The sequence below is a fragment of the Quercus robur genome, chromosome 10 (assembly GCF_932294415.1).
Source record: "Quercus robur chromosome 10, dhQueRobu3.1, whole genome shotgun sequence".
Classification (NCBI taxonomy): Eukaryota; Viridiplantae; Streptophyta; class Magnoliopsida; order Fagales; family Fagaceae; genus Quercus; species Quercus robur.
Window position 1 is genome coordinate 4,040,784 of NC_065543.1, and position 22,465 is coordinate 4,063,248.

General features: G+C 38.6%; 2 protein-coding genes and 2 long non-coding RNA genes across 5 annotated transcripts; 2 read left to right on the forward strand and 2 right to left on the reverse strand.

Annotated features, from left to right (window-relative positions):
- Positions 1–2,038: 2,038 nt before the first annotated feature.
- LOC126702315 (uncharacterized) lies at positions 2,039–4,620 on the reverse strand. 2 transcript variants are annotated; one of them, XR_007647722.1, is made up of 7 exons: positions 4,270–4,620; positions 4,050–4,093; positions 3,700–3,942; positions 3,534–3,606; positions 3,172–3,255; positions 2,884–3,000; positions 2,039–2,099 (listed from the first exon to the last, which is right to left on the reverse strand). It is a non-coding gene; the product is annotated as an uncharacterized LOC126702315 (long non-coding RNA). The 2 variants fall into 2 exon arrangements; XR_007647723.1 differs by having other exon boundaries at positions 3,700–3,917; positions 4,270–4,619.
- Positions 4,621–11,333: 6,713 nt separating this feature from the next.
- Positions 11,334–12,878, forward strand: LOC126703396 (uncharacterized). Its single transcript, XR_007648044.1, has 2 exons — positions 11,334–11,547; positions 12,582–12,878. It is a non-coding gene; the product is annotated as an uncharacterized LOC126703396 (long non-coding RNA).
- Positions 12,879–16,566: 3,688 nt separating this feature from the next.
- Positions 16,567–17,857, forward strand: LOC126703736 (IQ domain-containing protein IQM5-like). Its single transcript, XM_050402816.1, has 4 exons — positions 16,567–16,575; positions 16,941–17,029; positions 17,141–17,228; positions 17,608–17,857. The coding sequence occupies exons 1-4, from the start codon at positions 16,567–16,569 to the stop codon at positions 17,782–17,784; spliced, it is 363 nt and encodes a 120-aa protein (XP_050258773.1). The 3' UTR covers positions 17,785–17,857.
- A 1,277-nt stretch (positions 17,858–19,134) lies between these two features.
- Positions 19,135–21,453, reverse strand: LOC126703737 (putative disease resistance protein RGA3). Its single transcript, XM_050402817.1, has one exon. The coding sequence runs from the start codon at positions 21,445–21,447 to the stop codon at positions 19,135–19,137; it is 2,313 nt and encodes a 770-aa protein (XP_050258774.1). The 5' UTR covers positions 21,448–21,453.
- Between the last annotated feature and the right edge of the window lie 1,012 nt (positions 21,454–22,465).

The window sequence follows — 22,465 nt, forward strand, 5'->3', positions numbered from 1 at the left end:
GCAGATAACACTACTGAGGTGGTGCAAGAAACAACTACGGCTTTACAATTTACAGCCCTAGATGATAGATGCACTACAATGGGAGGGTATACAATGGGAGGGTATACAATGGAAGGGTATACGATGGGAGGTTATACGCTCCCATCTCAAGATCATGTTGCTAATACTAGTGAAACCCTCTATCCTCAACAGACACATTTAGAGGAGGAAGACGAAGACGAAGATCATGTTGCGAATGATAGTGAAAATGTTGAGGTTGTGGATGAGTACGAAGAGAGGATTGAGCAAGGCGACTTTGAGAACGATGTGGATGAACATGAAGTCGTTCCCAATTTTGAAGAGGAAAATATGGAGCACCATGATGAAGGTGATGCAAATGATGATATTGGTGTCCAGCATAATAGAAATACGACCACTGGCTACAGACCTCCTGCTGAGTCATTCTACTCAAATACTTGGGAAGATATGGTTGATCCTTCACGTTTTCAGATACCATTTGTCTCTACTTGGGAAGATGGGATGCATTTTTCTAAAGGGTTGGCTTTTGCAAATAAAGAGGCAGTGAAGCATACATTGATAATATACGCAGCAAATGATAATAGAAATTTTATAATCCGGAGGTCGACCAAATCGAAATTGTGCGCTGCATGTGTTGACGACAACTGCAAGTGGTATGTTGGGGCATACATGAAGACTAAATTCAATGGTATGTGGATGGTCACGTCTTATGTGAGTCCACACACTTGTATACCCTTTGGCCTAAAAAGAGATGGTAGAATGATGGATTCGCATTTTGTTGCATCAGAAATTATGGGAAAATTGCAAAAAAATCACACTGCACGTATTGATGAGCTGTGGGAGATCATACGTACTAAGTATAATCATGAGCTTTCTTACTATAAAGTATGGGACGCAAAACAAAAGACAATTGCTAAGATATTTGGGGATTGGGAGGAGTCTTACCAAAAGTTGCGAAAGTTGTTGTTGGCATACTTGGATGAGGACTCAGGTACCCAGTACAGCTATCACACCATACCTAGGCCAGACAAAGGTACTGCATTACTACGCTATGTATATTGGGCATTCGCTCCATGCATTGCTGCATTCCAATATTGCAGGCCAGTGATTAGTATTGACGGAACTCATCTGTATGGTAAATACAAAGGGGTATTGATGATTGCAATGGCAACCGATGGTAACCAAAAGGTTTTGCCTCTCGCCTTCGCTGTTGTGGACAAGGAGTCAGGGGCTAGTTGGGGGTGGTTTTTAGAGTGTCTCAGGACTTCCATAGAGCATGTCATACCTAACGATGGCATTTGTATTATTTCTGACCGACATAAAGGTATTAAATGTGCCATTCAAGAGTGGCCTAGACGTGAGGATGGAAGAGAACAGGTATATCACCGATATTGCCTTCGACATGTTGCTAGCAACTTCAACAGACACTTTGATAACCCGATTCTAAAGGCATTGGCCTTGAAAGCTGGATATGCGAGTAATGAAGCTAAATTTAAGTCCATAATGGAAACCATTAAGGAGGCCGAGATTAATTTACTGAGGGGTGTAGACCCTACTGATACGCGGATTGAACGTTATATGCCGTACACATATCTAGTGAGTGAGGATGTGGAGAAATGGACCCAGTCACATGATGGTGGAAGACGTTACGGGGTAATGACAACCAATATCTCCGAGTGCTTTAATGGGGTACTTAAAGGTGCCCGCGGTTTGCCCATTGCTGCAATGGTTCATTTCACTTGGTGCAAACTTGTTGCATATTTCCACGATCGACATAAACAAATTACTTCTGATCTCTCTCGAGGTAAGCTGTGGAGTGATTATGCAATGGAGATCTATAGTAGAAATGAGCAGAAAATTGCAGGACACACTGTGAGGAATTTTAATCATGCAGAGGGTGTATATCAGGTGGTTACCCCGTACAATGACCATAGAGGTGGAGGGAGAAACCACAGTCATGAAGTGCGCATATTTGCTAGAACATGTGGTTGCAGAAAGTGGCAAAACTTGAGAAACCCTTGCTCCAAATACACTACTTCCAACTCTAACACTGCAATTTCCTTTATTAACTCTGTGGCTGGCTGGAGTAATCGAAAAGTAGCGTTAAATTACAGTATGAAAATGAAAATGCAGCTATTAAGCAAAAGGAAAACCAAAACCAGAGGCTGTAATTAACATAGGAATTATGCATGATTCCATGGTTAACTGGGGTTATACAAGGGCATCATAAAAAATTATGACAATTAGTAGTAGCATTAAACCATAAAATAAAATATTGGAGCATATGATTCATTAGTTACAAGTACCTTTATGGATAAGATAACACATGGTGTCTAAGTCATAATTACAAAAAATAATAATAATAATAATAATAATAATAATAAAATAGAAAGTGGGAATTCTCCATAGATATAGACTGTTCACAGTATTGGTTTTCCGGTTTTCCCTCTCTTTGATTAAGAAATATAATGAGATAATGCAACACCTTAAGATATTAGGATAAAATTTACAACTACATTATAGACAAAATACATAAATGGTGAAACTGCAGTTAAACTGTATAAGTAGTTCATAATAATTTACTCTTCAAAATCCCCAAGGCCTAGTGGTTCCTAAGGCCTCATTAGATCAATGAGGTCCTGGGTTCAAACTTCAAAACCCACAACTACCATCTTCGGACCACCCCCAAGGGATTCCTCCCTGTAATTACTTGGTGTTTGTGGGACAAAATGACTACACACACTCAAGGGAATAGTCAGGTGTTCGAAGAGCATTGGACACCCTCTTTAGCAAGAAAAGTTATATAAATTACTCTCCAAAACAAATCTACATCAGTGTTTGGGAGATGTAGGCAAGAAGGTATACCTTGGGCATTACTGTTCCAGTTGTATTATCCTGAGAGCAAGACCTATATCCCATTGCATTTTCCAAAGCCCGGCGGACCTCAAATTGGTCTTGTAATCTCTTCTCAAGTTGTAGAATCTGCTAGCAACATATTTTAAAATTAATAAGTAACTAGTAGAAATCACAACTATAAAGATGGAGCCTATTTGCAATAGGCCGAATAGAGGCATGACCAAGGAAAAGGATTAGATTTAAGTCTTGTGATTCTTCATAACGTGGTTATTGAGAAGAAAAAATTCACTTCCATACCTCTTGCTTTAAAGAATTTTGAACTTCAGCCTTAGGGGATTGCTTCTTATTGGTTTTGATATGGTCCTCTAAGTGCCCCATATCCTGAAACCAGATTGAAGTAAATTAGAAATGCAAGAGTTGCATGTGTACTTATTTACTACAAGTAAAACTCACTGAGAAAGCACTGCATAAGAGCTATAAAAAACGATCATTTGCTTAGTATAAGGTATCAACTCAGCCCAACAAGGCCTTATATCTCAATTACTAAGGATTACAAATGTTCTGGATGGGCTCTTAAGATGCAGAGCGAAACACAATCAAATAAATAATAAGATGAAGTGGATAATTCCTTGAAGGATGAAAGGAGTAACCAATCTTACCATCTTTATTCGGTCTGAGGCTTCAAAGGAACTATCCACGTTATCTCCCCCAACTCTTTTCTTATCAGGAAAGCTGTCAGAGCACAAGAGTGTACACAAAAAAGTCAAAAGAAATAGATTGGAGAAGGCACTGAAAGAGCACTAAGCTTAAGCCAATCATGTGTACCTCTCTGTTAATAATCAGGTACCCTTGTCCATCAACCATGTACGAAATCATCATTAGTAAATCGTATTCAGCATCAGGAAATTTCAAAGGAAGCTTTGTAGTCTCAATATCAAATGCACAAACATGCACTTCAGCACGTTGCAAAAGATCTGTCCTCATTTCCAGCATAAGACCAGTACTGGATACACTAACGTCATACCATTGCCCACATCGTACATCTGAGTCATGAATTTCTCAGTGTCTCTAAAGGAGATAGAAAAATAAAAATGAAATCTCAAAAGAAATAGAAAGAAACAAGAAATCACCATTATTAATGGCAAATCGAACATGATAAGGAACATAATACTCACGGAGATCAACAATACAGTCTACAAAATCTTGAGGCCTTTGTTCTCTGCAGATCAAATACCAAATATTTTGGGATAAGTAAAGAGATACCACATGTAAGAAGAGGTAAAAGGTCAGTGCTAGGGAGTAGAACTGCAGAAAGAAAACAATAACCTTTTCACTGAAAGGGCAATAATGGCTGGTTCAACGCAAATGGAACCTGAATGAAGAATAGAGCCTTACCTTTTCCCTGCTATAATGGACTCATATGCTTCTGCAGCATCAAATTTTTCCTGGTTTCTTTGAACGACATGCTATAGGTCACTCTTCACATTCATTAATTGTTGAACCGTGTCAAAAGATAGCTTGAAATAAGGTTTGTGCAAGCCAGACAAATGGTTTTTCTGTCCAGAAGCATACAAAGATATCAGAATGCATATATAGGGATACAGAATTATAATACCAACTCAAGAATAAATAATGATAATGATGTGCAAGGATATGACAATTAAATAACCAATCATAACAAGCCCACTATAGTAAATTAAGTCTGCAGGTGAATGATATAGATTATAAAATTATCTGCAACAATTATTTTAGCATGGTACGACCTAACACTCCAAAAAAGATGATTAGCAAGAAAATGGGTTGAATAGACAACTATACACCCTAACTGCAAATTTGATGAATTTTTTTGCAAAACATAATGGTTATTTAATCATGAAGCATACAAGGAAAGATAACAAAAAGGTGGAATGATATAGTTCAAATATTCTTTGTCAATCATAAATAAATCATGCAATCCTATGCATACTTCCAGAATTTCTACAATTTAATGATAGGCTAACAAGAAAAGGCTAATGACCAAAAAGCAGAGCATAAGCCTAACTTCTGCATGAAGTACAAATTCAAGCAATAAAGATTAATTACCTGAGCCGCAGAAGTTGCACCATGCCGTTTTGACAGCTTACTCCGATCAGGTGCAATAATTGGGTTCTCAAAGTTACTCACCAGTTCATCTTTCGGAGGTTCATATGGAGGCACGTTTTCAAGTTCTGCTTTACAAGCAACAAGAAAAAGTTAGCTTTAATGATTCTTTGTTACCCAGATTCTTCTTGCAACCTCACGTGTTCCACTTCTTTATATTTCTTTCTAATACCCCTTAGGAAAAAATATAAAGAAATGGAAGACCTGAGGAAGCAAGAAGAATCTCGGAAACATAGAATAATTAAAGCTAACTTTATCTTGCTGCTGCTGAAGCAGAACTTGAAAACATGCCTCCATATGAACCTCCAAAAGATGAACTTGTGAGTAACTTTGAGAACCCAATTATTGATTTATGCCTCAGGTCGTGGGTTATGACGTGAACCCACGACCTGAAGCTTTAAGCCCATTTTGACGAAAATACTTTTCAGTAAAAAAAGATTAGAAACCTATTAGAAATAAGTCATGCCATGGAAAACAACACACCCACGAACCATTTACAAATTTAATTGTATGAAGTAACCAACCTCAGTATTAATCCTTGCTTTGGATATGGCATCATCCTGGAGCAACTTCTTCAATACCTGCACAAAGTTCACTAACCATTAGCATCACAAGTTGAAAATCTCTATACACTGCCAATAACCAAAAAACCTCAAAACATAGTCACTTGTCTTACGAAATGGAGAAACTATAAATAAATATAAGAGCTGAGGAAACAAGAAGAATATTGTCAACAAAGAATCATTGATGCAACAAGTTTGTAGCTACTGCTGAAACAGAACATAAAGCAAGATAGTTAGTTCTTGTTAATGCATGCACACGGAAGCGGGAATTAAACTTCTTTTCATTAATAACAAGAGAACCATAGATAACCACAAACACATGAATATGTACCTCCAAGATAACAGCAACAAGAATTGTATTATTCACAAACACATGAATATCTACCTCCAGCTAATGTCCCAACTGTACCTTTCACCTAGTTCAAATAATGTACATTAAAACCATTTTGGCCACAAAAATAATTTCATGAACTTTTCAACACCAGCTTGAAATGTCCAGTTAAAGGAATAAGGTATCATTTGAGTTACCTTTTTTGAACCTTACGCTTTCTCGTATAATAAGGAGGAGGTCTTGCATGTCCTTCGTCAGATGCCTCGGGCCCAGCATTGTGTCCATGTTTGTGCCCCCCTGTCCCACAAGGAGGTGCCTTAGATATGCGTTTTGGTCGACCTTCTGCCGCTGCAGCTAACCCAACAGGCTGTTCAGGCTGAACATGGGGTGGGTCAACGGCTGAAGAAGGGCCAGTGGACGTACTGTGGGAAGGTGGGAGGGGTTGCAAGTCAGGAGGGGTTTGATCAAGACCCAGGTCAAATGATGGAATAGGTGATAGCTCAGGAAATGACCGTGGGGTGGGTGGACGAATGTCAGACCCAGGACAGGCATGTGGGGTGGGTGGAGGGATGGTGGGACTAGGGGACTCATGTGGGGTGGGTGGAGGGATGGTGGGACTAGGGGACTCATGTGGAGTGGCTAAAGGGATGGTGGGGGTAGGGGATGGATGTGAGGTGGGTGAAGGGATGGTGGGGCTAACGGATGGATGTGGGGTGGGTGAAGGGATGGTGGGGCTAAGGGATGGATGTGCGGTGGATGGAGAGGGATCGAGGGTAGGGACAACTTGAGGGGTAGCAACAGGCGGACGAGAGCAACGTCCGGCAGGAGCTGTGCTCGTGCTTGGGCTCTCAGTAGTGCTTGGCCTCTGAGTAGGCGCTGCCGCAGGAGTAGCTGCCTCCTCGTTCGGGGCCTCAGGTTCCTGAGGTCGTACACGGCCAATCTCATACACTGCCTCCAGCACATTAATAATGTCATTGTGGGCCTCCGTGCCCACTGGGTGACGGCGCATCATACAGACATATCCTTCAATCTGCACATGGAAAAACCAAGTATATTAATAATGCAATATCAAAATGAAGAAAGCCAATCAATAGTATAATAAAGGTTGGTTCCAAATTGATACGGCAACTAATAATTGGAAATTATAGGGACACCAAGTGTTACATTGGACTAAATTGAAATTAGCTTTTGTATTAAAGATGTAGTTAGCGGATATCGTGTTCTCAAAAATGCAAATTAAAAATTCAAATGAGGAAAAAAAATTAAAAATAATAAAAATGGAAAGAAGAATGTATACCATAACTCTAAAGGCTGAAATACGAGATATGACCTTAGAGCATCCCAAATTAGATTTGTATATGAACAAAGTTCTCTATAAGGTAAATTAACAAGATTGTCTATAAGCAATCTTAAGCAGACAACAATTTAAAAGGGAGGTTTGATGCTAAGCAAACATTGGACCACATAAGAAGAGTTCTCTAAACAGTGGTAAACTAAGTAACAAGTACGGTACAATGTAGAACACGTGGAGAAGTTACCATTAGAATGAATCTAGCACCGGGGATATCGATAAACCTTCGAGTTATCCTTGTGAACCAATCGAAGTACTCGTGCTGTAGAGGCATATCACCAAGCACTGCTTCACAACGCTGTTGAAGGCGATGACCCCACTCCGTGAGATGCATAGCATGTCTCCGCATCCAATCAACACCGATCTTCCCCCTCAAATCAATGGCATGAAGCACCGGGTCCGTGTTAACATGGCGGGGAATTTCTTGGATCATCCCAAATTGCCGAACAACATGATCCGGTGTATGTTTCTCTACTAGATGGAAACATACAAGCGGCACCATTGCCGTCCACACTGCCCTCCCTGCAACGCACCACGGCGGAAGGTTCTCGTATTCATCTTCATACGGCTGCCACACCACCTACAACAGCCCAAAAACAAATATGCAACACATTAGGCAACTATCTTTCTATTTCAAAGTTCAGCAAATATATATCTTCTTCTTGAACATGTTGAACAAAGCATTTTCATACCTGGTTTGGCAACATTAAAGCTATTTGCTCCCGATACCTGTCCCTAAAGACCTGGGCGGGCCTATTTTTCTTGTTTGGGGCCCAGATCCACCTACAATCAAGAACAGGGGATCAATATCTACAACTTCCCAAGTAAGATAATATTATGATTAAAACTATAATGTAATCAGATATAACTACTAATAGAATCTTATAGAAATTTACTCAATTAATAATATCACTAGAATAAAAAAAGTCCTTAAGCCAAACAAAGCACATACAAGCCACATGACAATGACAAAAAATTAGAGTATATTAACGTAATCATATATATTGAAACTCTGTTTAACATTTTTAAATGTTGAAATAAATGATTCGTACAACCCTTTTAAATAAAAATAAAAATTTATATTTTAAGTTACATGATTGTAAGCTTAGGTAATGATCACATATTGTAAATGAAGTTACTAAGGTACAGACTTACTTAAGGGACAGTGGACCACGCACTGGAGGACCATAAGCACCCACTGGTGGGCCACGCTCAACTGCCGGGCACAAATAGGAGAATCTGGCCCACGCCCAATACTGGACCAACAATAAACACCCACCAATCTGACTGGCTTTCTTATCACTTGCCCTGCATAACTGTCGGTACAGCCATGCAAGGCAAGCACTTCCTCAACTATACCTTTGTGGGTTGCGAAGGTCTTCCAACTGCTGCACCCACATTAGATGCACCCTATCACCAGATTTGTCCATGAAGATTGTGTCCCCCAATAGCGCTAGGACATAGCATCGTGCGTACCTATGCACTTCATCGTCTTCAGCATTAGGTGGCAGTGGATCGGCAACTTGCTCCAAAAGCCGTTTGATGAGAATCCTCTGGCCACTACGTTCCAGATGGTCTTCATTGGCAGGTCGAAAGCCAAGGTACTCATCGCACACAGTCTCCCATATTTTTTGTGTGCTCCCTGTTATAGTGTCACCATCAACAGGAAGTCCAAGAAGAACCTCCACATCCTGCAATGTGATGGTGACCTCACCATGCGGCATGTGGAATGTGTGAGTCTCGGGCCGCCATCGCTCCACTAAGGCCGTTATCAGGCCATGATCAATCTCTCTACCCGGAGTCCTGAGAAGTCCCTCCAAACCAAGTGCCTTAATGATGTCAATCACTCGATCATCCACCATTGGCTCTCGATTCGAGAACTCTTCACTATGGGCACGACATTTAAGGGACCCTGGATCCTGCACAAAACATAACCATGGATTAACATATGACAGCAAGTTGAGTGCAATAGAAGTTGTTTATAGTATTTATAACACCCACCATGGATTAACGGGGCAATGGATTAACATACAACTTATAAACATACAACTTATTATTAATTTCTAAAAGCTAGTTAATGACTTGATGCTAACTAAGAAAATTACACTTTAAAAATATTTAGGTCATAAAATCTCTTATTGGCATCAATGTTAACATTCATTTTTTCTAAATAAACATCTAATATTCATAGAAAGAAAAGACTTAGAAACAAATCACAGGGGGAGGGAATTAATCCCTTCTCTATCTTGTGATTTAAAACGAAAATTTAGTGAGGAAGAGATAGTGTTAAATCTCTCATTTGGCTCCATTTTATGGGCAAAAACACTAGCCTTCCTAAAAATATGATTTATAAACCCAAAAAAGAAAAAAAAAAAAAGAGATAGATATTAGAAGGATCCCCCTAATTAAAATACAAATAACCTATTTTCGACTATCTAGCTCCAAATCACGACATTTCTTTATCTACCAAACTTATCTTGCTAAATTGCTAAGAAAACCACTTCAATTTATTGCCAAGCATGTTCACAATGGCACTGTTGAAGCAAAGATAATGCTATCAAATTCTGATTTTGTATGGCAGGTCCTGTTTGAACTCCAATTCCCTAAAGCAATTGGATCATGAAAGCAGTGAATGTTCTCTTTTATAGATTTTTGAACTTCTTTAACTCACATTGTGCATGGTTGTCCGACATATAGTTTCCAAATCTCTATTTTGTAGTAATACTTTGGGTTAAGTAATGTGTTTGAGCTTGGTGAGAGAGTGTAATTAAAGTGTGTGCGTGTGTGTTTAGGAATTAGTTTGTGTCTCAAAAAAAAAAAAAAAAAGCCCTATGAAGGAAAAAAAAAAAAAAAAAATACTGACCTTGGTACAAAACATTGGCGTAAATATTAATTGACAACAATAAGTCTTGATGATTGACACTTATAATAAAATGAACCAACAGATTTTGCAGTTCTTTTTCTTTTTTACTTCAGATCTTCAATTACATGTTCAATAAATTTTCAATGTTAACAGTTATTTCATTTTAATTTCTCCAGCTGCAAAAAGTTGGCAAACCTACAAGCGTAAATTACAGAACAACTTTTGGTATTGACATGAAAGACAGAAAAACTTGGTTCATAGATAAAGTATGAAAAATGAAGTAAAGTATATCATATACTTTACAAAGTCAATCTAGAAAATAAAAAGGCAGTATATAGTGGTACTGTGGTAGCAAACCATAAGGTTTAAAGAAAAAGATATAAATAAGGAAAGAATGCTTCTGAGATTGAAAGTTTTAGGGCATTGGTTATATTGGTATGCATAGGGAAAGAATGCTATTTGCTAACATCCTCCTCCATTACCATCAGCTGCAACCAGTCTTGTTGATTGGGAGCAGCATCAAGTTGATCCTTTAGTACATGGGCACATGATTAATGCACACGAGCTGATTAAATCTGAGACAGGTCTATAATGTGAGAGAAAGGGTGAGAACCAAATGTAGGAATTTTTTTTATTTGTAATTTGTAAAAGAAATGGCTCCTACTGGGTCTGCATTCATTGCTGATGGGTTCCTACAGGCTACAAAATGGGAAACTAAAATGGACGAAGCACATGTCCTGAACAATGAAGTATAGTATATAGTTGAGAATCCCAAACAATGAAGGGAAGTATATAGCTAGAAATTTTAAATGATGCAAATGAAAAGTGTTTAATTCAATATAATATAGTTTAAAAGTCTTTGAAAATTAAGATGTTAACATGGAGAAGCTAGTTATTCTAAAGCTTCTATGGTGGTAGTCATATAAAGAAAGTCCAGAATAAGCCTATTGCTGCCATTTTACTATTACCAATAGGTCATTCTTGTCTTTCCTGACATTATAACTTATAAGTATACGAGTACTTCTATCTTTTTTCTTGAGCTGAATACTTACCTTGCTTAAACTCAATAAAATCATTGCTTGCTTTTAGCCTTAAAATAATGTAATGTGGAATTTCCCTATGAATTTTCATTTGCTAAAATTAGATCAGACTGTATATATCTTTTCTTAGTTGTCTTAGAGTTCCAAAATGATTTTAGAGGTGTACTTGGTCATTATTGTGGTGCTTCCATGTAGTGAGGGTCCAGATAGATTGCAATGGTGTTTGAGAGGCATTTGGGTGTTTGATGTTCTGTCTTCTATGGTTTGTTGTGAGGCGGCCCAAGGGAGATTTCTTTTCCCTGAATAGAAAGTTGATGGACCCCAATGGGATACTGAACCCATATAAAGTTCTTCCATACTCAATTGTTTCTTACAGCTGAGATAAGGTTTGTTTATTTTATTTTTTATTTTTTTTCTCATTCTGAACTTTCACACTTGCGTTTGAAGTTTTACTCCTGAAAAGGGCTTGCAAATTTGCTTTTGAAGTTTTTGTGAACTAAGGCAGCTGAAATATGGAATGACGGGCCATTTCTTCTTTTTTTCAATGATAAATATAGACACGAAAAAAGAAATTTGCAAAATTTTCCAAATAAAAAATTTCACCTGTTATGAAGTCCATTCAACCCATAAAGCAAATTATATGTGTACACAGGGAGAGGGAATCATTTTGTTCATTTTTACACTGAAAGTTTCTCCAATTTTTAAGAAAAAAGATATCCTTCTCTTGTTTTTGGGCCTTTCTCAGCAACTAGCAACTGAACCAGCAACTGAGGAAAAGAGATCAAATATTCACATAAATTATTGTTATTATTATACTAAAAATAGATGGACTAAGGTATTCATCAAACTTAAGAATACTAAGCCAAGTAAAAGTTAGTCCATGTGTTCAATACTTAAGATACTTGAATGAGTGTGCTATTTAAAGAGGAAGAAACATAACATCTTCCTCTATTTTTCCAACATAGGATTTGTAACTCTTCTTGTTTAAACCCTACCTTTTTTTTGGCTAAGCAATCCTACCCTTATAACAAGGAGAATCATAACGTCTTCTTTCATTCTTTCAATACGGGACTTGCAACACTTCTTTTTAAAACATTTTCCCTTCATTTTTTCAATGAAAGACCGGTGTGTTCTTTAATTAGTATTTTTATTATTATTTATGATGTTAGAACTTCAATGGGACATTAATCTTGATTCTCTCTTTTTCAATTCTTTTAACAATCTGGATTTTAAAACACCATGTGGCAAATCAATTGATAATATGCAAGATGCATATGACTCATATTATATAACCAGTTTAAACTGAAAGCACCAAATAATATTGTTCAGGCCTTTCAAATGTAATACTTTAGAGAATTATGTCTTATTTTGTGTTATTTTTACCTGATGTCATTTCATGTTTTTCTAATGCGGTCCAAAGCTGAAATTCAACATTCCCTGAGGTAGCAAGCATGATGGTTTTGTCTCAAGTTGTAGCAAGTGGACATAACTGAGCTACAGCTCAGTGGGATGCAATTCTATTAAACTATGAAGTTAGAGATGTTCAATACTATCTGGCATCTGATTGGAGAAGGAGCAAGTTCTATTAAATAGAAAGCACTAGTAATTGTATGGCACTTGAAGATAGTAATCTCCATGCCATGGCAATGAGTTGTGTAGTTGATGAGTACCTAAACAGTACTGAAGATTAAATGAAATAAAAGCATATTCCTATGAATCCACTATGTTCAGGTTCACTTTAATCTTTTGACTGAGGCTTCAGTCACTTTAAATTTTCTCTTCGATTTGATAATGCCTCTATAAGCTATTTTCTGAGTTCATATAGACCGGTTGGTTGTTGGCACAGTGCTTTACACAGAAATTTGTCACAACCTAGACATGTGCGATTGTGGCGGAGAAGAAAGTGGTTTGGGGGATGAGTCCAAATTTCATTTGGTCAAGTGGTGCTCCTCTACAGTATGGGGGTTTGGCTATTAGGAGTTTGCGATGTTTTAATGAAGCTTTGTTGGGAAAATGGTTGTGAAGATTTGGAATTGAGAAAGAGGCGTTGTGGATGAGGGTGATAGGGGTTAAGTATGGCTGTGAGGGAGGTGGCTGGTGCTCTAATTCTGTTACAGGGCCTCATGGAGTGAGTCTGTGGAAGACTATAAGATGTGGTTGGCCTAATTTTTTACAATACATTTAGTTTGATTTTAGGGATGGGTTTGGAGTGAAGTTTTGGCATGACCTGTGGTGTAGGGAGAGCCCCTTAAAGATGTGTTTTCTAGAGTTATTCAGAATCAATCGTGATAAGAAGGCTTATGTGGCAACTGTTATGAATTTTTCCAAAGGTCCCATCTAGAGTTGCTTTCTTTGTTTGGACTGCAACTTTGGGGAAAATTCTAACGGTGGATAATTCATGAAAAAGGAATGTTTGGATTTGGAGCTGGTGTTTTAGGTGCAAAGGCAGTGGGGAATTCAGTAGACCATCCGTTACTTCATTGTCCTATTGCTACTGAGTTATGATCTATGGTTTTTGTAATGTTTGATATCCATTGGGTGACGTCGAGGACTATAGTTGATCTATTAGCTTGTTAGCAAGGAAAGTTTAGGCATAATTGTAATGGATATTTGGAAGTTTGGGCGTCATCATAAGGGTGATATTTGGAAGGCTGACCCTCATCATTTGATGTGGTGTATTTGGCAAGAGAGGAATAATTGGAGTTTTGAGGATTTAGAGAGGACTTTACCGGATCAGAATTTTTTTTCTTTCAAACTTTATTGGATTGGATGTCAGCTGTAAAAAGTCACTCTTTATTTTCAGTTTGTGATTTGATAGATGATTGTAATTTTTAGATGCTTGACTGTTTTTGGTCCCCAATTGTATACATCCTGTATACTTGGGTGACTATATTTTGGTTCAATACTTCATTATTTATCAAAAAAAAAAAAAAAATTCATTCAATTCAATCTCTCCATCTATTTTATTGACTATACAAAAGCCTTTATACAGGTTACTGCCAATCCCTTTCCTAGAAAGACTAGTACTCCTAATAATGCAGCCATGGAAGATTAACTTGCTACCATTTCACAAATTTGTCTAGTCAAGGTTTCTTTTGTGGGGCCCACATTTGAAGTCCAATTAAAGTATAATTTGTATGGTTTTAAAGGTCTACTTATTTGTGTTTTAGAGATAAAACAGTTTTTGATTTGGGTTTTAACTCTATTAGTTATGGTTAATTTTGTAATTAGGAGGAAGATTTGTAATTTCAGCAATCCCTGTGAATTAAGGGTATTTGGTAATTAAGTTCACCACACACAAAATTCACCACACAAAAAAAAAAGTGAAATCTTTAGTGGTGTGTTTTACCTGCCCATTCCAAATGGCTTCTGATCGATGGTTGGGCTGCAACGTCAACACTGACGTGTCAATGGGGCCAGGCTGCGCATGGTTAATCTGTCCAGCATTTGCAGCAGCCATACTGCACAAAAATGATAAGCAATTAGCACATACTAGACATTATTGAAAACAAAAACAAAAACAACCTAAAAAATATTGTCAATAATAATACATAATGAAACAAGGTATGCATTTGATGTTACATCTAACTTTTTCTTTTATATAGGTTATTTGAACAAACCTCTAACAAAACCACAAAATACAAATAATTATTACTTTCAAGCTGCATCCATCTAATAGGTCAAAAATAGAGCACAAAGGAACAATCTCTGTCCCAAAGGTTTAATTAAGCAACTTGTTGTTGTGTATGTATTGCATGGTTTGCAGAGTGCATATGAGAGAGAGAGAGAGAGAGTTCAATAATTTGAATAACTGATTATTGACAATTATATGGCATTAGATTTTTTATTTATTACAATATGCAAAATACGAGAAATAATTTTAAAAAAGAATTCAATATGCAAAATGATAAGGGTAAAATTGTGAATGTGAATATTCATGAATATAGTATCATGAAGTGACGTTCAAAATAGACCCGTCGGCCTCACTTGTCATAAATGGCAGTCGAACAACTTTAGGACGTCTACAGCTTTAGGAAGACGGGGTTAACTTGTCATAAATGGAAAGCTGACACTACTAAGCTGAAGGGAGTAGTGTCAGCTGACGACCCTAACGAGGCTGACGACCCCAACGAGGGAGTAGGCGAAGCTGACTATCTTAACGAGGCTGACGACCCTGACAAGGGAGTAGGCAAAGCTGATGACCCTAACGAGGCTGACGACCCCGGCGAGGGAGTAGGCGAAGCTGACGACCCCGACGAGGGGGTAGGCGAAGCTGACGACCCTGACGAGGCTGACAACCCTGACAAGGAAGTAGGCGAAGCTGACGACCCTAACGAGGTTGATGACCCCGACGATGGAGTAGGCGAAGCTGACGACCTCGACGAGGGAGTAGGCGAAGCTGACGATCCTAACGAGGCTGACGACCTCGACGAGGGAGTAGGTGAAGCTGACGACCCCGATGAGGGGGTAGGCGAAGCTGACCACCCTGACGAGGCTGACGACCCTAACAAGGGAGTAGGCGAAGCTGACGACCTTAACGAGGCTGACGACCTCGACGAGGGGGTAGGCGAAGTTGACGACCCTGACGAGGCTGACGACCTCGACGAGGGAGTAGGCGAAACTGATGACCCCGACGAGGGGGTAGGCGAAGCTGACGACCCTGACGAGGCTGATGACCCTAACAAGGGAGTAGGCGAAGCTGACGACCTTAACGAGGCTGACGACCCCGACGAGGGATTAGGCGAAACTGACGACCCCGACGAGGGAGTAGGCGAAGCTAACGACCCTAACGAGGCTGACGACCCCGACGAGGGAGTAGGCGAAGCTGATGACCTCGATGAGGGGGTAGGCAAAGCTGACGACCCTGACGTGGCCTTGCTTGGTCTCCACGTTTGCATATATAAAGAAATATCTTGCGCCCCACACTTGGTGTTAAATAAAAAGACTCCTATAAGGAAAAGACTTCTAATCCAATAAGGAGAGGTCAACCCTCTACCACTATAAAAACCCCAATACCCTCACCAACCAAGGGACGCATAATTTACCCTCTCTAACACTTTAGAGTTGTGAGAAGTTCTAACTTGACCTTCGGAGGGTATTTGGCTGGCACCACACTGGTGCTCTCTGCGAGGTCTTCTCTTTTTGTGTTGTGCAGGCGTTGTTTCGAGCACGTGAGTGCCGTGTAGCTCACTGACGATTTTTCGGCATCATCACAAAATAATTTAGTTTAGTTATCTAAAAGAATTCAATATTCAAAATGCTAAAGCTTGTTATTCCCTAGAATCATCAACAGCACTACAACACTGGCTTGAAGCTATAAGTTCATATGCTTATACCAGACATGCTTCTTTCTAAATCTGATGCAGTTTTGTTCTTTCTGCTTTTTTTAACGTTTCCATCAAAAAATGGAGAAAGTAATATTTTCCTCAAAACAATCTAATTTTGGTCAAGTGATGGTTTCAAAAACGACTGCTGTATTAGATATTAGGAATTTAGGGGACATGTATTCCTAGTCACTTCTCATAATAAGACTTAAAAAAGAGAGTCAAACTTGGCCAATGTATGCTTCCTATATAGGAATTGGTGACTTTTTTTTTGGATGAAATTTCAAATTGAGCTCAAGTTTTGGGCTTTTGAATAGTGGTCTAGCTAAGTACATATCTTCTATGGATTTATATTTTTGGATATTAATAGGTTCCATGTTGTTAGTCCCCAATTAATAGGTAAGGAAGTAGAATCGCTGGACTAATGGGCTTTGTTACTCTTTGTTTTTTTTCAGATTGATCCATGCCATCGTTATGGACACAATTTACACTTCTACTATGATGTCTGGTCTGATAGCAAGAGCACCCAACCTTTCTTCTACTGGTACTCATGAAAATTAACTTTTTATTTCTTGGTATAATTGCTTTTGATTTAGCCTTATCCTTCTTTATCACTCATTTCTAACTTTATTTTTCTCCTCCTCTGAAACTGAAGGTTGGATGTTGGTGATGGTAAAGACCTAAATCTTGAAAGGTGCCTAAGGACTGTTCTACAACGTCAATGCATCGCGTATCTTGGACCAGTAAGTATTACTAATCATACCATCTGTTACTGCATTCCAATAATACACCCCCTCTCCATTTTAAATGTGTTCATTTCATGGTTTAGATTAAATATTACAAATTTAAGTGTATCCACTGCAACATCATTTAAAATTTTAAGTAGCATGGCTCTTTATACATTAGATCCAAAAAATAATATCTTAACTGTGAAATGGACCCCCTCCAATCTTGTTTCTTCATCAAATTTGTTGTGTTGAATTTACATGCACACACTCCCATAAGCATCTTTGCAACCTAGATAAGTGCCTAGATAGATAACTAAGTGGCTTCTTATGAATGTGGATAAGTGCATATATTTCACTGTTATAACTTTACATTCTCTGTCGTTTGGTATTACAGAAAGAGAGGGAAGCATATGAAGTAATTGTAGAGAGTGGAAAGCTTTTATACAGGCAAACAGGGATGCTTATTAACACAGTTGAGGGTTCTAAGTGGATTTTTGTGCTCAGCACATCAAGGCCTTTGTATGTGGGTCAGAAGAAGAAAGGTGTTTTTCAGCACTCAAGTTTTCTATAGGGAGGTGCTACATCAGCAGCAGGGAGATTAGTTGCCCATGATGGGGTTCTTGAGGTACTATCTATAACATAGCATAGACACAATTATTGATTTTTCATCATGTTGCAGTTCAATTTCTAAGCCAAATGCATCTCTCTCTCTCTCTCACACACGCACACACACGAACACACCAGCATCTTATATATTGGTCTGTCAAAGAGAAATTTGGATTTTTAAGTGCTTTGCTTATTAATTTGTCTTATTTCATTTCTAAGTGTTTATCTGCACAGCAGTACATTCTACATTTCTTATGGTCTTTCTAAAACCTACCAAAGATGAATCTGAAGCATCTGTGTTATCTACAATCAAATACCCAAATTCATCCCCTTCAAAGCTACACCACATGTCATGCCATTTTTTTGTCCTCCTTCATCACAATAATATACTCAAACAAAAAAAAAAATAAAAAATACTGATGTTATCTAAAATGGGTCTTCGAAATTTGTCTTAATTCGAACATAAAATTCGAATCTAAAAAAGTAAGTGAGAAATGGCATACTTGAAGCAACAATCTAGGAAAAAAAAAAAAAAAAAAAAAAAAAACAAACAAACAAAACGAACTGATTACATTGCAAAATACATAAAGGGACTCACCTTTTTTTCTTCTATTTCTTTCAGATACCGCGTAGGTGAGCGAGAGAGTGAGAGGGTGACTGAGACTGGGTCGGTGAGGCTGAGAGGGTGAGTGGGTTGGGGCCGGCGTCGGCGACGGTGACGCTGAGAGAGTGAGAGAAGGAGAGGGTGAGTGAGAGTGTCGCGTTTGACTGATGAGGGAGAGTGAGTGGGTGGGTGACTGAAAGAGAGGGTGACTGGGTTGGGGCCGTCGTCGGCGACGGTGACGCTGAGAGAGTGAGAGAAGGAGAGGGTGAGTGAGAGTGTGCTGAGACAGAGAGGCGTATGAGGGAGAGTGAGTGGGTGGGTGACTGAAGAGAGTGTGCTGAGACAGAGAGACGTATGAGGGAGAGTGAGTGGGTGGGTGACTGAAGAGAGAGCGTTAAATTCAAAAATATCCTATTAGAAATCGACCTTCATAGACTCGGTTTCCAGGTGGCTTCCACGTGGGTCCACGTCAGTCCACGTCAGTCCACGTCAATGGCACGTGACACCAACATGGAAATCGAGTCTCTGATAGTCGATTTTCAGATGGCTGCCACCTGGCAATAACGCCACATCAGATGTCACCGACCATCAAAACCGACTCTGTGAGAGTCGATTTACACACCCCAAAATCGACTGTCATAAAGTCGAGATGTTACTAACCCAATTTCTTTCAAAACCGGACCTATTAACTAGATAGTTGGGAAATTATGCCTATTTTCCCATTTCGTTCAGTTTTTTACACTTCGAACAGTAGCTTAAGCAAATCTCCAATAGATGATCAAAAAGTAACAAGCCACCCCTAATATTATCACTCCCCAATAGCCATGAAGGGAAATTCTCACCTTCGAAAAATACTATCTTTAAGCTTTTCAAATTTGGGTGAGGCTGAAGGCCTTCCAGTACATCCTCATCATTGTTGTTGCCTTCCCTTTCATCCTGCCAAGACCAACAGAATTCCAATTCGTGTACTTCTGGTTTTTCTGCTAAATCTGCAGTTTTGGCTTCTTCTTTATCTCTCACGTGCCCTAAATGATAAATACTCAATTCTCCTCTGAGTTGGCTTAAGCATCCTAGTTCTCCAATTTGACCACCAATGTCTTGACCAACGTTAAAGAAAGGCAGTGTTTGAAGGCAAGTCAACCGCCCAATATCAGTCGGCAATTTCATTATGTTGTCAATATCAATATGTCTCAAGTTAATCAAGTTTTGTAGATCTTTTGGAAGCTCTTTGAGAAGACGACAACCCTTGATTACTAGAGTTTGCAAGTTGTAAAGCATGCTAACAGAATTGGGTATTACTTTGATGTAGGTGTCCTTGATGCGAAGAAGCCTTAAATGTCTCAACATACCGATGGACTCGGGTAACTCTTTTGTGCGTAACCTACCCATGCCATCTTTAGATAATGGGATTGCAGGTGTCGTATGGCCATCAGATATAAGAGATAAACGTCGAGTATGAGAGACATTAATGTCATCCCCCAAATTGCCCTCCAAATGCAAGGTTTCCCCTTCTGAAATTGAGAGCGCAAGATCGTGCACAAGATCATGCATCTTGCACCAAGTAATATCACCATAAGAATCCCTTTCTAGATCTTGAAATAAGGAATTTGCCACTAAGAAATCAAAATACTTGTTACCAATATCCACTATCACTGAAAAACTTCTTTTAGGTGTTTGAAGGAACCCTTCAGCCATCCAGAGTTGAACTAGTAGTTTCTTTTCAATAATAAAATCCTTGGGAAAAATTGAACAATATGCAAAACATTGTTTTAGAGATGGTGTTGGGAGATGATCAAAGCTTAACTTTAATATTGGAAAAACTCCATTATTGTCCTCCATCGAATCCCAAGTCTTACTATTTTGAATCAATAACCATTCACTTTTATCCTCTTTAAGGCGCATCATTCCTCCCAGAACTCTTGTAGCCAATGGATTCCCTCCACATCTTTTAGCAATCTTTCCTCCAATATCCTCCAAATCTGGAGTTATTGGAATTCTTTCATTTGCAAATGCCTTTTCCTTAAATATTAACCAACATTCATCTTCTGATAGTTTTTCCAATTTATGTATGAGACTCGTCTTCATGATTTGTGCAACATTGTCCTTACGAGTAGTTACGAGAATATTATTTCCATTATTTTGATTAATTCCCAACAAACTACTCCTTAAACTATCCCATTTCTCACGATCTTCATCCCACACATCATCAAGTATGAGAAGATATCTTTTTCCCTGCAACTTCTCTTGAAGATGGTGAAGTATAGCATTTTTATTTTCTAACCCACTACAATTATTGTCAAGGATTTCAAGAATCTCTCTTAAAATCCTTTTAACATCAAAATTATCAGATACACATACCCACATCTTCACATCAAAATGTTTCTTTACTAGTTCATGATTGTAAACTAGTTTTGTTGTAGTTGTCTTTCCGAGACCTGCCATACCCACAATAGGAGCAACCGAGATAACTCGTTGATTATTTGCACCAATCAACAAGTTGACAATTTTTAAGACATCATCTCCTTGTCCTACAACTTCCAAATCATCAATAAAAGAGTCTGTTTCCTGATCCAGACTGATCTTGGGGATTGGGTTCAAAGACTCTCTAAGACCAAGGAGAGCTACATCAGTCTTAATTCTATCCAACGATTGGTTGATGCTTTTTATCTTGTTTCCCATCTTAAAGGGGAATACAATAGGATTGGAGGGTGAAAAGAAGCTGCGTACCTTCTTTCTCTTTTGAGACTCCACCTTTTGACGAAGAATCTCATACCCAAACTCATCTAGGACATTGTCAGCTTCATAAGCTACATCTTTAAGCTCCAGTAGCCAGCTCTTCACAGACTCATCACTTATTTGCCTTTTCTCAGCATCATGTATCACAGCCTGAATCTTGGTTAATGAGACTTGAAGCTTACGTAGCTCCTTCTTGAAACCCCACACAGAACCGATATGCTTACTAGCTAGTGACATCGCCTTGACTAAGATTCCCTCTACAACAACATTGAGGACAAGTTCAGCCATCTTTTCTTCCTTACTCTGCAAAAGTGAAAATAGTGTGAAGGGTTTGCTGGTGTAAAGTATGTCTCTGCTACAAACAAGCGACTACTTATGGGATTTTTTAGAAAATAACTACAAAACCCAAACAATATCATTAGTTAGGAAACGTTTCAAACTAATTTGGTTTCTAACAATTTGAGTCCAGAGGACTCGATTTCTGGGTTGTTATTTTATTATTTTGCCAGCAGCTGAGGTGGCCAGATCGTCCACGTAGGCCAGAAATTGAGTCCATTGGACTCGGTTTCTAAGCATAGAAACCGAGTTCATTGGACTCGGTTTCTAAGCCTAGAAACCGAGTTCATTGGACTCGGTTTCTATGCCTAGAAACCGAGTCCAAGGAACTCAATTTCCTAGTCTCATCAGTCTATCCCACAGCAGCATCAGTCTCATCCCACAGCAGCAACGGTCACGTGGGCATACCCCAAATCGAGTCCAGAGGACTCGATTTTCATGAATGGTCCCCAGCCCTCCACGTGTTGTCGTGGGTCCCAACTGGGACCTGTTTTCCTCCTTACTGTGGGGTCTCTCACAGCTTCAGCTTTATACTCTTCAGAAACTCAGCTTTATTCTCTTCAAAAACACTCTATGAAACAACTTTCCTGAACTCACTTGCACTCACAGAGAACACTCATCTCACACAACACTCTCAGGTAATGTTTTTACAATATTGTGATTATTTGCTAGTTTTTTTTTTTTTTAAAGAAAAATTTAGAACATATTAGGAAAAGTAGTTTTTCTGATTTGTTAGTGTAAATATTATGATTAATTTATTTGTTAGTATATTGTGATTATTTGCTAGTTTTTTTTTTTTTTAAGAAAAATTTAGAACATATTAGGAAAAGTTTTGTTTTTCTAATTTGTTAGTGTAAATATTGTGATTAATTTATTTGTTAGTATATTGTGATTATTTGCTAGTTTTTTTTTTTTGAAATTAATATTAGGACACATTTATATAAGATCATGAATCTACTTAAGAAAAAAT

Excerpts from the sequence above, each read along its gene's own strand:
- LOC126703736 (XM_050402816.1), top strand. Across the intron at positions 17,030-17,140 it reads ACCCAACCTTTCTTCTACTG|GTTGGATGTTGGTGATGGTA; the intron begins GTACTCATGAAA and ends CTGAAACTGAAG. Across the intron at positions 17,229-17,607 it reads GCATCGCGTATCTTGGACCA|AAAGAGAGGGAAGCATATGA; the intron begins GTAAGTATTACT and ends TTGGTATTACAG.
- LOC126703737 (XM_050402817.1), bottom strand. The coding sequence starts at position 21,447 with ATGGCTGAACTTGTCCTCAATGTTGTTGTAGAGGGAATCTTAGTCAAG.